The following is a 15,934-nucleotide window of genomic DNA, read 5'->3' as shown; positions in this document are numbered from 1 at the left end:
TCACGAATCCTTGATTGGTAGGGAGAGGGGGATTTCTGAAATAAGTTTCCTCTTTATATAGAGGAGAGTACCCAAATATGAGATACCAACTCTGTTTGGCGTGATTCTCGAAATTCTATGTACTGAAATTAAAAGTAATATAGGTCATTTTAAAGGAAATTTAGTTTGTCATAAGAAGCTCAAATAAAAAATTGTATTAAAAATTTTTTTCAAGGTGAAAATACAAAGAATGTAAAAAAGTACTTTTTCCAAACTCCTCAAACTATTCTCATAATGTGAGATACCCCAGGAAATAACTAATAAAATGCAAAATAAAGTATTATTTTTAATGAAAAACTTCATTCTATGTTTCCGAAGTATAAATTTACTGCTATTCAGATATATTTAGTTTTTGCAGTAGTCACAAACACTTTTGTAACCAATTTCACCCGCGCAGCCACAGTGTTACAAAAACCACAGGTATCTTATATTATGAGAACCACACCGTGCAACTATGTACTTGCTATGCCTGACTTGTGCAACTTTACTGCTAAATAAATATTTAATGAATAATAAATATGGTTTAAAGAATTCCCTTCCAAAAACTCGACCACCATCGATTTCACAAAAAGTTCGCCTATAATCTTTAGAAGCCCAATGAAAAATAGACTGTACCACGAAATTACTCCTTCTGCAAGGGCTACAAGTTAGTGATAGAACCAACAGAGTGGGTTTCTCAGTTTAGCTGATACCCCGCTTTCTCATATTACGAGAATATCTCATATTCGAGTACTGTCCTCTATATTTTTTTTGATATGCCGATTCAAACCTTTTTTGGTTTTTGCAGTTACTTTTTATACCATTATTACGTATTATTATGCTTATGCCGCATTACTACGCACCATTTAACATTATTACACAATTATTACGCGCATATTATAAAAGTAAATTTTGATACTGTTTTATTTGATTAAAAAATACAAACAATAAATAGGTTTCGGAATATTTAATATTGAACTCGAGTTTAAACTGCTTACAAATGAATGATATAAACATTTCTTAGTGGAAAAAAAATTTTGCACTAAATACTCCTGAAAGATTTCTTGAAAGCTAGTTAATATTAATTTTTGATCAACTTGTACTTCACAAAAATATAAAATAATATTAATCTTGCCACAATAATAATTTTAAGACAAATCATCATGTGAAATATATTTTTAATAAGGATACTTATTAAAATTTTAAAAATCGAGGAGTGTTATTACACGTAAATACGTTTTATGAAGCATTATTAAGCACTAGTAAATATAGAGTCGAAGAGTTAACCATTCTTGAAATCTGGTGTACATCCTTCGTGAAGTCTCGTGTAATGTCAGGAACTCTTTACATTCCTTTTAAAACCATTACATTTTTTTTTTTAATCTTTGGAAACCTTTTGAAATCCCGTGGAATATTTGAAAATCCCTTCAAAATCCTTCCAATCTTTAAAATCTTATTAATATCCCATGATATACTTCAAATTCCGTGAAAATACTTTGGTATCTCTTGAAATCATTGAAAACCTTTTCAAATCCCGTGGCATCTTTGATAATATTTCAGAAGCTTTTAAAAATCCTTAAAATCTCTCAAAATCCATTTAAATCACTTAAAATGCGCGGCAATAATTTTTTAGCGCTTCAAATCCCTAAAAATCCTTCGAGTCCCTAAAGTCTTGTAAAATCCATTGAAAATTTGATATGTCGTCTGAAATTTTACTTGGAAATTTCCTCAAACTCTTGACATTTTTTAAAAACATTTTAAATACCTTAAAATCACTTGAAATCGGTTAAAATCCTTTCAAATCCGTAGAAATGTTTCAAATATCTTAGAATCCCTTGAAATCTTTCGAAATCTCGCTTAAATTGAAAATAATTGATATATTGCCGATATATTAAGTAAAAATATCAAATCTTGGGTAAGAGGTCGGAAAGGAGGTGACAACAATTTTGCGAATCCTTACAATAGGGGAGATAATGTCTACAATTTCAAAAATCAGCCTTCTATAATTAATATATTTCCCCTATTTGAATAATTAAACCAAAACAAAAACTTTAAGATCCAAGAAAAATTATGGTTAACTCTCATTTTACTTTATCGGTCATTTTTATGATAAATCTTCAAATAATTTAAAAAAATTCCCTATTGATGATATCACACCTAGTTTTAAATTAAAGTAGAGATCTTGTCAATACTGCGCAAGCTCTAAGCGATGTGCCAGAGGTAGATGCAACTCTTACTTTCCGGAAATGGCATGGTAGCAAGAACTTTGAACAGGTGGGGTGAATTGGCACATAGAAGTTTTGCTTCCCGAATAGCCCTGAAACTGAAAGCTCGTGTTGAAGCGATTCGTTATCGCCTAACCATGAACAAAAGCTGAAATAAAAAATTATTCAGTACTTTTTGTCTCTTTTCATTTTCAAAAGGAAACACTCCAGATTAGAATTAGAAAATGCAGTGGATTCTTTTTCCTATTACTATAAGTATTATCTATCCAACTATTCTTACTTTGTAACTAAGAACTTTATTTCATGTCGCCAAGTAGATCTTGGCACTTGAAGAGTTGTAAAGATCAAAATCAGAAGCAATGTAAATAATCTAGAGATCCTGGTTAGACAATTTTTCCTAAAAGCAATGAAACCGGAAATTGAAGAAGATTTGTGATTTTAGGGATCATAGCGGTTGACGGGGTGTCGATTAATTTTCTCCTACCCAATTTCCGGGTTTTCCTAGTTGTAAATATCATATCTCCTCTTATTAGCTTATGAGCGTTTAATTAATGATTAATTATTGAAGAGTTATTCCAAAAAACTATATTTAAACATTTAAATTATCAGTTTAAAAACAAATCAGTTAAAAAAGGGGGATGAACAATCATCCCTCTGACTCATGATTCATTTAAATAAAGAAGTCAATAATTACTTTTTTTAGGTGCAAGCTGAACTTCAAAGTTCTTGCTTGAAGAGGATGCTCTTCAACATGGGATTGCGAGCAAAAGAGGGTGAAATCAAAAAGTGTATAATAAGAAAGAACAGTATGTGGGACAAGCTCGTTTTCAAAAAAATTCAAGATGGTATGGGAGGTAGATTAAGACTCATGGTTGTTGGTTCTGCACCCTTAGCAGGAAATGTTCTCACATTTGCAAGGTGTGCCCTAGGATGTCTCATAGTCGAAGGCTATGGCCAAACCGAATGCTGTGCTCCCATTACTCTCACAATTCAGGTAAGTCTAAATAAGTTACAAAGCATACTTAATTTCCTCTATCTTAATCATAAATCTTGAATGCTTGTTCTATACTATTTTTTTTAAATCATAGAATGACAGTTGATGACTCAAAATTGACAGATTGGAAAATCATGAAATTTTATTGAAATATTAAAAATCCATGGGAATCTTCCCGACTCTCTTGAAATCCCTTACAATATATTATCAATCTATTAATATTTCTCGAAATCTCTAAAAATCCTTTGCAATTCCGTGAAAACATCGAAACCCATTTAATAATGTTAAAATTCATTGAAGTCTTTTAAAATGTCGTGACTTATTTTGAAATCTCTGAAAATCCTTTATAATCCTTTAAAATCAATGGAAATTCCTTAAAATCTCTGAAAATCTGTTGAAATGGTTGAAATTCTGTGAAATATGTTGAAATGCTACAAGATCTTTTAAAATCTTCGGAAATCTTCTAAAATTCATTGAAATCTTTAACATCCGCGGAAATCTTTCGGAATCTCTTAAAATTGCTTAAAATGTATTAAAATCCATTAAAACCTTTTAAAAGCCATTAAAATTTCGTGGAATCTCTTAAAATCCTTGATAATATTTAGAAATCCTTTCAAATTTCATTAAACCTTTTGAAATCTTACGAAATTGACTTATTTTAAAATCTTTTAAAATCCTTTAAAACCCTTTAAAATAGATTTTCATCTTTTAAAATACGTGGAAATCGCCTAAAATCTTTAATCTTTGAAATCCTTTTAAAAATCATTGAAATATTTAAAATCCGTGAGAATCTTTCCGAATGTGTTAAAATCCCTTACAATATATTAAAATCTTTTAAAGGTCATTAAAATTCCTCGAAATCCCTAAAAATGCTTTATAATATGTGGAGTTCCTTCAAAATTATCTTCCATTTTTTGAAATCTTACGAGATCCTCTAAAATCCGGGGATATACTTTGCAAATCGCTTGAAATCTTTTCAAATCTACAAATTTTCGAGATCTCATTAAAATCCCCAGATATCTTTCAAAATTCGTAAAAATACTTCAGTATTACATGAAATCCGGGAAAATCGATTTTAATTTATTTCAAGTCTCCCAAAATCCGTGGAACTACTTCCGTAGATCTTGAAATCCTTTGAAATCCAGTAAAATGTCTGGAAATCTGACTAAACTACTTTAAGTTTTTTAAAATCTTGTAAAATCACTTAGGAAGTTCAGATTTGCTTTGAAATTGTATTAGATAATTTCTTCAAACCCTTAAAATCTTTTCAAATCATTTGAAATCTTACCCCAAAATTTTTGTGATCGTTCATGGGACCCCAGAAAAGTTTCGGCAATCCTCGCTAAATTCTGTAAAAGTTTTATAATTCTTTGAAATACGTTGCAGTCCTTTGAAGCACCCTCAAATCCCTTGATTTTTGTTGAAATACTTTCAAACCACTGGAAATCATTAAAAACTTTCGAAATCCCTTGAAACCTCATTTACGTTGAAAATTATTGATATATTTTATATATATTGAGTAAAAAATATAAAATCTTACATAAAAAGGAAGGAAGTTCATGAAAATGTTACGAATCCTTACAATAGAGGGGTCTAATATTTCAAAATATTCCTTATCTAATTAATGGAGTTCACTTATTGAAATTCCAAGATTCATGCCTTTAATAATAAAAAGTAAAAGTTTTAAGTATTTTAAATTAAATTGATAAATAAAACATTTTAAGTGGAACAACAATTCTTAACTGAAAGAGTGTTACAAATTTGAACTTTGAAACTTGATCAATTTGAATTTTATTCATTTTTAAATTAGAAGCATTCAAGCTATTAAAATTGTATAATTTACAATTTGCAGTTCCTGTAATTGAAATTTTTTTAAACTTTATCAATTGTACGTTTTCAAATTTCAAAGAATAAAATGTGTAAAGTAACTGTAAACAGAACCCCTTAAACATTCGAAAAAGGAAAATCAAAGTCGTTAACAATGTAATAATGTCAAACTACCAAACTGAAACTGTTGAAACTTGGAAAATTTCGAATTCTCTATACCTGCATACTTCAAAATTATATAATGACCTTTTTTTAAATGGAAACCTAGTTTAATAATGCTTAATTGCAAACTTTGCCGAAACGAATTTTTTCAGATTCAAATATTGAAAATTGCAGGAAAATTAAATTTTTAACTCTTTTAAAATTATACATTGAAAGCCTTGATAGTTTTTTTTTATTTAGACTATAATATTTAAAATCGTTGGTTCTCAGTATCAAATCCTTCAAAATTAGTAACATCCAAAATTGTATAATTTCAAATTAAATTACGATTTCCTTTTAAAATTAATATTTTTACCAGACCTGAAACTAAAGTAGGATTAGTTACTTATTTTACGCAACAGCTAAAATAATGTTTATGAGTGTATTTTGGTAATAACGGTCGTTTTAAAATCGTCACGCCAATATAAATCGTGTAGAAATAGACAGATGGAATCCCAAAATTTACGTTAGTATGCTAATAAATAGAGTGGAATATCTTAAGATCGCTGACCGGACATCCTCTGGTTTTGTTCGTTTACCATGTGAAATGTGACAACATTTTCTGTAAATGCGAAAATTCGTATTTCAGCAATTGCAGTAATTTTCTGCATGGTAACAAATGTCTAAAATGGGTTAATTAACGATAGAATACAGAAACGAAAACAAATATTGCATTTTAAAAAGGCTTTTAATTTTTAATATTTCCGAATGGTAAATTTAAAAGAATTGAGCAGGAATTGAAACATCAAACTCCAAAGGAGTTTCTGCTAACTTTGAGCTTCGTCCGAAAATTGATTTGAGGTTTATGCGAAATTTCTTGGTCAATAAACGTTCCACAAATGAACCTTCGAATCGTAGAACGGGATATAAAATTTCAATTTCTTGGCCTGAGCACAATAGTCTGTGGTCGCTTTTCAAAATTCTTTAAAATTTTAATTTTTAAAAATATATTTGAAACAACTAATTAGCTTGTATACCAAAAACTATTTTTTAATATGTAATTTTTGTATTGCCAGGGGTCGTTTGCGCTCGGACCAAAAAATGGTATATATCCCGTTCTACGATGCGGCGGTTCATAAATAAATCCTCGAATAACTCTCTGACAATGAATGCATTCTCCCAATCTTTGATTGTTAATCAACATGGAAATATATTTCGAGAAAGCCTTCAATGTCGATTTACGATTCCTCACTGTTTGTATTTCAAATTTATCGATTCTCAATAAATCTACTATTTTCTGAGTCTCTTCCGGTAGGCGAAACAAGAAACCCTTAAAATTTACCTTCGGAATAGTTTGAACTATAATAAACAGAAGTGCGATTTTCGTTCAAATGCATCACGTAATAATTTCTAAAATAACTGGAAGAAACTACAGTTAAAAACATATATAAATTAATCTAAAAGGCAGAGTATAATATCTCGGATTAAACTGTTTTCTTAAAGAATTTTTATCTGACTGATATTTTGAAAATCACTTATTTACGTCAACATTAGGACACACTGGAATTCAGAAATGCGTCATTAGTTCGTCAACGACTTTGGTTTTAAACTATGTATCTAATTTTAATCCAGGATTTCTCCTGAAGATTCAGAATCAATATATTATTATTGGCAATTCTCATTCGACATTTAATTTATAGAAGGATTAAAAACGAAAATAGAAACATGATTGAGGAATATGAAAACGATAAAAGTGAGGAAAGACGTATCTCGAAATTGTTTTATCTGGATTAAAATAAATGGTGCGAGTTAATTTATTATAGTAAATGTGAGCGGCAGATTCCTGACTGATAATCAAATGATCCACGTGGTTTCTAATCTCAGCTTAAATGGAAAAAATCGACTGGGGGCAAACATCCAGATATTATTTTACGTTGGCTCTCCCAATAAAAATGTCTACCACGTGTTTCTGGCACGTGTGACCACGAACCGTCACATCTTTCTTGGATTGTTAAAATGCCAAAAGCGGCACATGCTTATGAATAACATCACTCTGAAATAATTAGTAGCAAGAAAGTAAAATACCTTATGAAATTCAAAGAAGTCGCCAGGCACGAGTAAAATCATGACTTTTTTTTCTTTATACAACTTATTAGCAACATACAACTTGAATCATCATTTCTGCCTACATTATATATTTTAGTGAAATTTTATTTTGTAATTTTTTATAGATAGATCGTTGAGAAACAATTGCTTTTTTCGGAAATGACACACATTCGAAGATTTTCTGCAAATTCTCAAAAATTGACAGTTTTTTCAAAAATGCAGTATTTTCTGATATTTCTTTTTATTCAGCCTGGAAATTCTTGCTCTTTTGTATGTGACAATATGCTCGGAAATTTCGTTCTTTACACTGCCTCTTTTTGAAATTTTTTGTTTGGAAAAATCAAATTGTGCATTTTCTCGGAAACAACCTAAGTTACAAAATAATTTGCACATAAAGGTTGAAACATCCAAAAACTTCGGCAAAAACACCTCTTTACTCTTTTGTGATAGCTTGCATCGTTTACGCGAAAAAATAATACATACAAAAAAATTATTTGGCCTCAAAAATGGTTTATCTTCCAAAAAACTGATCGGATTTCCTTATATGTGTGTGTAAAGTTTTATCTGAACATTTTTGTATCTTTTGTTATTCCCGAGAAAAATGCAAAAATTCGATTTTTCAAAAATAAGGTTTTAAATGTAAAGCAGTTATTTACCAAGGACAAACGGCACGCTATATTTAGTACATATTATTAGTTATTCCTAAACTCAATTTTGACATTTTTTCGAACATTTTTTTTATCAAGTAGTTCTTTTATTTTCACCATAGAATTATACATCCAAATACTAAACAATTCTGACACCCTAAGCTGGAATTCTCTGTCTGATTTGAAGGGGAATTGGGCTAATGATAAAAATAGAAACCCCCACGTTGAATTAAAAATTTAAATACAGGAACTTTTAAGCGAAATTTCTTTTATAAAATCGTCATTCGCCATGTAATGAACAATATTGTTTCAATCTTCCCTCAAAATTTCAAAAAATTGTATTCGGTTTATTTATAATTATGTTGTTCAGAAACCTTTTAAACTGTAATGGATTTTTTGATATTTTTTCACCATTTTGTAATTGAATCCGAGCGAAAAAAAGGCCTAACTTACAATTTAGTAAGTCAGCTGACGTGCATAGAATTTAATAGTATTCAGAAATATTCAGGTAACTTATTTAAATGTTGGATAGGCCCCTTTTTGACGCGCGTCTTAGATTATAAAACTACTATGAATGCCTGAATAGCATCTTTAGGATATTGTCAAAAAGTTGACCATTTTAGACAATGAGAGTTTATGAAATAAACAAAGTTCCAAACTGTCTAAAATATTATTCTAAAATTAAGGGTAACTGAGAGAGTATGAAAATATGAAACTAAGAAATTAAGGAATGTATATGTGATGAGTATGAATTTTAGATTCGCTTTCGTTACAATCTTAATTATTAAGAAAAGCTAATATTAACAAATAATCTTTTTTCAATTTCAGAATGTAATGTTTTTCTTCTCAGCCAAAAATGTTATATAAAATTTAACCATAATTTTTGAAATAATAAAAATAAAGTCCCAAGATGAAAAATTTCATTCAGAAATGAGAGATAAAAGATATTAAACAATTTCAAACAAAAATTAGATGTGTTTCATTTTTGTTGAGGGCATATGGCAGTCTGTCTGGTGACCAAATTCATGTTACATTCAGCGCCATTATAATTATAAAAAAAATTGTGTTGAAATTTTGTGAACTGTTTCAAAATATATAAGGGCACGTCTGTCTGACCCACTTGAGCTTTCATTTTGTATTTTTCTATACTTGAATTATTTCCCAGGACAGCCGAATATAATAAAATATAATTGTCCATGTTGCAGATTATCACATGCCCTTAACGCGTTACTTTTAAGCAGTAAAGTTTAAAACCTAATTTTTAAATTTTCTAAAATTTGTCTAATCAAATGTGTTCTTAATTTTTAAAGGGTGACCATGTGCCTGAACACGTGGGACCTCCAGTGGCATGTTGCTGTGTCAAATTAGTCGACGTACCCGAAATGGAATACTACGCTACCAATAATCAAGGAGAAGTCTGCGTTAAAGGTACAAATGTCTTCATGGGATACTTTAAAGATCCTGATAAAACGACACAAGTTCTCGACCCAATGGGATGGCATCATACCGGAGACGTTGGAATGTGGTTACCGGTAATTTAATAATTAAATATTAGCTCTAAATACGTATCCTCCCGCCCAATCAATTAAATATATAAACAATTTTATATCTACAAATTTATAAATAAAAGAAAAAAGTAAATTTTACTACGTAGGAGATCCTACAAAGCTGCATAAATCGGTAACAATTCTTCTCACTTTTAATTGCGTATTAAAAATTGCCTTCATGCTTTAGAAATTAATTTTAACAAGGGGCTTACAACTCGTGTCTACCGTTTACACCATGGAATTTCCAAGTAGGAAAAGATCATTTTCCGGAAAAATTGAGAAAGTAACTACTTGTTATTAGTTTTTTGGAACTTAAATTTCACTCACTGCTTGAGACATGTCCAAGGAATAATTTTCACTCCATTATTTTTAAATCATGTAAAATCCATAATGAAGACGGGATTCTTTGTAATTATCTTAACATTAATTTTTTGTGTTTCATAAGTGAAAAATTTACAAATATTTTTGAGCTAATTTTAGAAGGGTTCAATAATTAATATTTCTTAACAACTGTTAATTTCTTCTGTAAATCATAAATAGTTAGTATTTTTTGAATTCATGACACAGGAACTAAATGTTGAGAATAGCATTTTTGATTAATTTATATGTCAATTGTTTAATCAATTTATATTTGCTACAATTTTTATTTCCCTCTCAAATAAATAAAATTTCATATTTTCTGGAATTAATGACACAATTAATTACTATTAGGAGGAATATATTTCTTGAACTAATTGCATAATTCCTCCACTTTTGCCGTTTTATTGGAGAGGTGGAAAATTTTGTAGTTTTTTTAAATCCCTTTACACCATGCTACTTATTATAAAAAAATGTATACCTCAATTGTTCAAAAAATTATTATTTGTTTGAACAATTTTTCATTATTTTGTTAATACACAATTCCATCATATAAACAAATTTTTTAAGCACCTAATAAATTTTTAAACAATCGAGGTATCTGAAAGAAACAATATTTTAATAATGAACGGCATAGTGTAAGAGCATTTAATAAACTACCATTTTTTCTACTATTCTTACGAAATCAGAAATAAATAACTAATAGTGATTTTATAAACAATTTAATAATGTCTTTAATAACAAAAATTAATATCATCCATGAAGTACGTAATCAGTTCAAGAAATTCCGAACTTTCATGATTTGGTATGGAAAAAATCAGACAAATAGAAATTGTTTAAACAATTACAAAATGTCTGCAACAAAAAATATTCCCCCTAATAATAATCAACTGTTTCATTAATTGTAGAAAATATTAACTTTTATTGATTTGGTAGGAAAACACAAACCAAAGCAAAAATAAATTATCTAAATAATTGGAAAATAACTGAATAACTTAAAATTTTTTTTATTTAAATAATTTGAAATTTGTTAAAAAATACTTCAAAACTTGCCACGCATAGAGTACAAGAATTATTGCATTCTGAAAATGTCTTAAAAAACCTGTATAGCATGAATTTGAAATAAAATTGCTATTTTGCACTTTCGGGACATTTTTTTGTCATTTTCCGGGTAAAGAGGTTTTGGGCGTATAATTTAAAATTTAATATGTGGAAACGATTCCTTCATAACAATTAAATAACAAGTAGATTCTTCTCTATTTTTCTGAAAACTGAGAATTTTTTACTTAATATCCCCAATTAATTTAAAGAAAAAATGCAATTTCTTTTCCGGAACCTCACAATATAGAAAGGAGCCTTGCCCTCTATAAAAAAGTTTTTTTTTTACCACTCTTGTGTACACCAAGTTCTGACTTCAAGATACACGTACTTCAGGATATTTTAATGACTTCAGAAGATTTCACTGACTTCAGGAGATTTCGAGACAATTCCCAGTGATTTCATTAGGATAGTTTGAAAAGCTTTACAGGTTATTTTAGTTATTTAATATTTACAAAAATGAGACTTGGCCCTGGATTTCTGAAGAATTCTGTGACTTTAAGAGAATTTAAGTATCTTCAAGTGACTTTAAATAAATTCACGTGACTTTCAGTGAATGTAGCTGACTTAAGATATTTCAAAAGACGTTATGAGATTTCATTACAAGTATACACCTAACTTCATGAGTTGTCAACCCCTCGATTTAAAGAAAAAAAGAGTTTTAAATATTAAAATATCCATATTTAAAATAAAAACCGAAAAACTCACACACTACTTTTTCAGAACGGAACGCTGAAGATAATCGATAGGAAGAAACATATCTTCAAACTATCGCAGGGCGAGTACATCGTCCCGGAAAAAATAGAAAACATTTACATTCGCAGCCAGTACGTCCACCAGGTCTTTGTCCATGGGGAGTCGCTCAAGTCCTGTGTAGTTGCAGTTGTTGTTCCTGACGTAGACGTTGTTAAATGCTGGGCCCTAGAGAACAAAATCCCTGGAACGCTTAGTGTTCTCTGCGCAAACCCGGAAGTTAAAAGGTTAATTCTCGACGATATGCACACGTGGGGAAAAGAAGCCGGCCTTAAATCGTTCGAACAGGTAAGTTCAAACACTATTTAAAATCAATGTTTAAAAATGGCAAATCGACATTATTTTCAGACTGTTTAGTGCTCAAGCAATTTAAAATTCCTGGTGATTACCCCGACCAATTTTTAAACTTTTTTTGTCAATTTGTTCGAAACCAACTTACAGACATCTACATTTTATTTCACTGGCCCAGTTTATCCTCAATCATAGTTGGAAGACCCTCTATCCACAAAAGCGTATGCAATTGAATCAAATTCTATAGATTTACGGAAAAATCTTTTCAAATATATCAAAAAGTGGAATTTAAATAAAATTCGCAGACACATTTGAAAGAAATCCTATAAAATGAAACAAAACAAACTAAATGAATCAAATTCTGTTACCCGATTATTTAATAAAAATCCTATCTAATTCAGTTAAAGGAATTTGACGAATCCAAATCTATCAGCATATTGGATAGATCTTCTCTGATAAAAGTAAATTGGTAGAGTTTCTATCCGTTTGAATCATTTTCTATCTTTAAGATGGAAATGGACAAAAACAATTATTCTGTCTTTATCCCTTCGACCCTATTCTTTCTTTGTTTCTATCTACAATCTCTCAAATGTTTTTGAATACCAATCTTCCTATCCATGCCTAACCTGCCAATTATCAACATGAATTCTTTTCTTTCCACTCCCTAACCATGCTAATTCTTTTCAATACCTTCTTCAATTTTTAGTCACCCCTTTCATTCTAAATCCTAGCCTTTTTATACAAATTAATCCACCGCTTACCCGTCTATCGTTTTCTTTTCGTTAGGCAATCAAAAATCTTTTCTATCTTTTTCAATCCCTATGTATGTATCCAATTGAATCATTTTCTATCTCTTCTGATACCACTTTCTAACCGTTATGCAGTCTAAAATCTTGTCTTACCTTTTTCAATCCCTATGTTTCTATCCAATAAAATCTTTTTCTATCTCATCTGAAATTTAAGTCAGCCCTATCATTTGAAATCAAAGTCTTTCTAACTAAATATATATCGTGGATAGAAATGTAGAAGAATATTTAATTGTGGCAGGGATTCAAATGGATAGAATGTAGAAAAAAAGCAGGTATAGGAAAGGATAAGGTTCAAAATTACCTCACGGGTTAATATTGATAAGACTTTAAAAATACGGCAGATAGAATTATTGATAGAGAGAGATAGGCAGTTTAAACATAATGGACAGAGCCACGGATAGAAGAAGATAGGCGGTTGCGAATAGCAGGGATAAAAAGATTTTTAAAACCCAGAGGGACAGAAAAAGATAGCCGCATATGACCACTAGGGATGTCAGTGATAGAAAAAGGTAGCCTTTTTGAGATGCAAAGTATGCACTTAGAAGGGATCTCTAATTTTTTCTATCCACGCATTTTTATCCTTTTTATCATCTTATCAGTAGAAGACAACAGGTTTTTATTGAAACTCTATGAAATCTTATCCGAACAAAAATGTATTAAATTCAATGCTTCAGAATGTCAGTTATTTATATTCAAATTCTATTCTTTGCACAAAATTACTTGTATCAAATCCTATGTTCCATAGAGAAATTTTACACTTTTCTAATCACAGATTCTCATTAAGTCTCTATAAAATCTTATCCACACAGAACTTACAAGAAAAATCCTATTTTCTAAAATTTCTATAAAATTTTATCCATCGAGAAATCATATATTTTTATATCAATATTTTATCATTAAAATGCTATCAATTCTTATTGGTATAGGAATTGAATCAAATCCTCTGTTATAGAATCTTGGAAATTTTTATCCAAATCTATCTCATGGCATATAAGATTTGATGGAGTTTGAATGACAATATCTTGGTAGAAAAGTGCAAGATTTCTTAACAGGTAGAATTCAATAGAAAATGTTCAGGTGCTGGAAAATAGAGTTTGATACATGTCTGGTGCGATTGAGATTTGATAGATTTTCTATCAAAAACTCTTAATGGAAAAAGTATAAGATTTTACGACAGATGGAATTTAACAGATATTTTGGAAATTTCTAGATATAGGATTTACTGGAGTTTCAATGGAAAAATGTGGATTGAAAAGTATATGAGATTTTTCGACCTCGGCCTCAATCTTGTGCAGTAAAGAAATTATGGAGTTTTAATCAGAAAATATTGATCGCTTTGATAGAAAGCAATAGCACATAAAAATCTACTAAAATATAAGAAACTTAATAATTAATCACGAGGGTTCTATAGAATTAATGTAAATGATATATTTGTTTGATTATTATTTTCTTAAAGACGATGTGACTTCAAATGTTTCCTATTTTTTTGCATCAATTTTGTGAAATGTTTATTATATTCGATTTTATTTGATTTTGAAAAAAATCAAATTTGCACTATTTTGCAATAAATTCTTAAACAATTAACAAAATGTAACCTTTTTTTAAAAGAAAAAATTGTAACTCTTGAATAATCAACATTAAAAAAACTTAAGCAATCATCGAAAAACTTTGATGGTATCATATGCGATGCGTGAAGTTATTAAAATTTCCTCTTTCCGATTCTCGGCAAACAATAAAAAGAAAATAAAGTAGAAAAGGTCTATTTTACAATAGACGAAACAAATTCCCGAGCTCAAATCGAATTTCCGAATAATATGCCAATACAAATTCGGAATTTAACAAGTGAATTTCTTTTTTTAGCTTCGAAATTTAGAATGAAAAAAAACTAGACTCTAGCAATCAAATTTTGACAACACACTCTTAAATGTTTCCATTCAAATTTAAAAAACCAAAATAAGAAAGAGGGGAAAAAAGAAAGCAATTTCCAAATCCCCTTCCTCCTTTTTATTTATTTTGTTAAATCGCAATAATAAACCATGTAAAACAAATCTACAAACGTTTCGGTGTTTTGCAACATGTTCATACCCATAAGGTGTTCAATGAACACCAAAATGTTGGTAAATTTTTGGGAAATAATTTTTGATTATAATTCATAAAAAAAAAATTTAAACGAGATAAAAGATGAAAGGGGATTTGACGGTTGCATTATTTCCTCGTTTTTTTTTAATTTTGGTTTTTTAAATTAAAATCGAGAAATTGAAGAGTTTTGTTCAAATGTTATCCTTAGATTTTTTTAATTTCTAAGAATTCGTATCAGCCTACTTGTTTGAAGAATATATGCAATTTTTTCGAAAACCCGCCCGCCACAACAAAATGATATCCTTGCCATAGCCCTAGGATATCTCGGCAGGATATGGGATATCCTGAAACTTGTGCCAAAAATCTCCCGGGACATCCGTGGCATATTCCAAGGATATCGAGATTTCCGCCCCGTACGATATCCACTCAATGTCCTGTGCGGGGTATACCCAATTTTGGCAATGGAATACAATATTTCTGAAATGCTAATTGATTAAAATATGTAGAATGCCTGAAAACATAAAGATTCACAAATATCCAATTTACAACAAAAAAAAAAACACTTTAAACAAATCTCGAATATTCGGTTTCTTTCAAAATCTTATCTCAGTATAATTATCAAAAAATTTCTATCGAGAATAATTTTCATAACCAATAATTGCGCAGTTTAGAGATCGCACTTTTCATCAGCAAAATCAGTTTGTATGATAAAAAAAATTGAACTAATATATACCACGTTCGTTTGTACAGTATACATGAGAATAGATTATAATTAGGCACGAATATTGGAGAAATTGTTGACTTTTGTTAAAGTGTCAATTATTATTGCGCGACAGTTTTCGGACACTAACAGCCATGATGGAATTTACTCGGAAGTGACTTTAGAGGAGACTTTACTATTATTATTTTTTTTTTACTATTATTTACTTGACTATTATTTAAAAATGAATTTTCTACCAAAAAAGAGGCGGAAATCTCGACATCCCTGGAATGTCCCAATGATATCTCAGAATATCCTCAGAATATTCCATTAATGTTCCAA

The 15,934-nt window shown here is 29.7% G+C and overlaps 1 protein-coding gene across 2 annotated transcripts in view; it reads left to right on the top strand.

Moving 5' to 3' along the window:
* The window catches only part of LOC117181493 (long-chain-fatty-acid--CoA ligase 5), a 46,959-nt gene that overhangs the window by 29,703 nt on the left and 1,322 nt on the right, over positions 1-15,934 (top strand). For both annotated transcript variants that reach the window (XM_033374219.1, XM_033374220.1), the window contains 3 exons: positions 2,947-3,237; positions 9,269-9,490; positions 11,684-12,001. In XM_033374219.1, the coding sequence (XP_033230110.1) occupies positions 2,947-3,237; positions 9,269-9,490; positions 11,684-12,001 (831 nt within the window). The remainder of the gene's footprint in view (positions 1-2,946; positions 3,238-9,268; positions 9,491-11,683; positions 12,002-15,934) is intronic.

This window comes from Belonocnema kinseyi, chromosome 10, assembly GCF_010883055.1.
Source record: "Belonocnema kinseyi isolate 2016_QV_RU_SX_M_011 chromosome 10, B_treatae_v1, whole genome shotgun sequence".
NCBI lineage: Eukaryota > Metazoa > Arthropoda > Insecta > Hymenoptera > Cynipidae > Belonocnema > Belonocnema kinseyi.
This window is presented reverse-complemented; position numbering and strand designations above follow the sequence as displayed.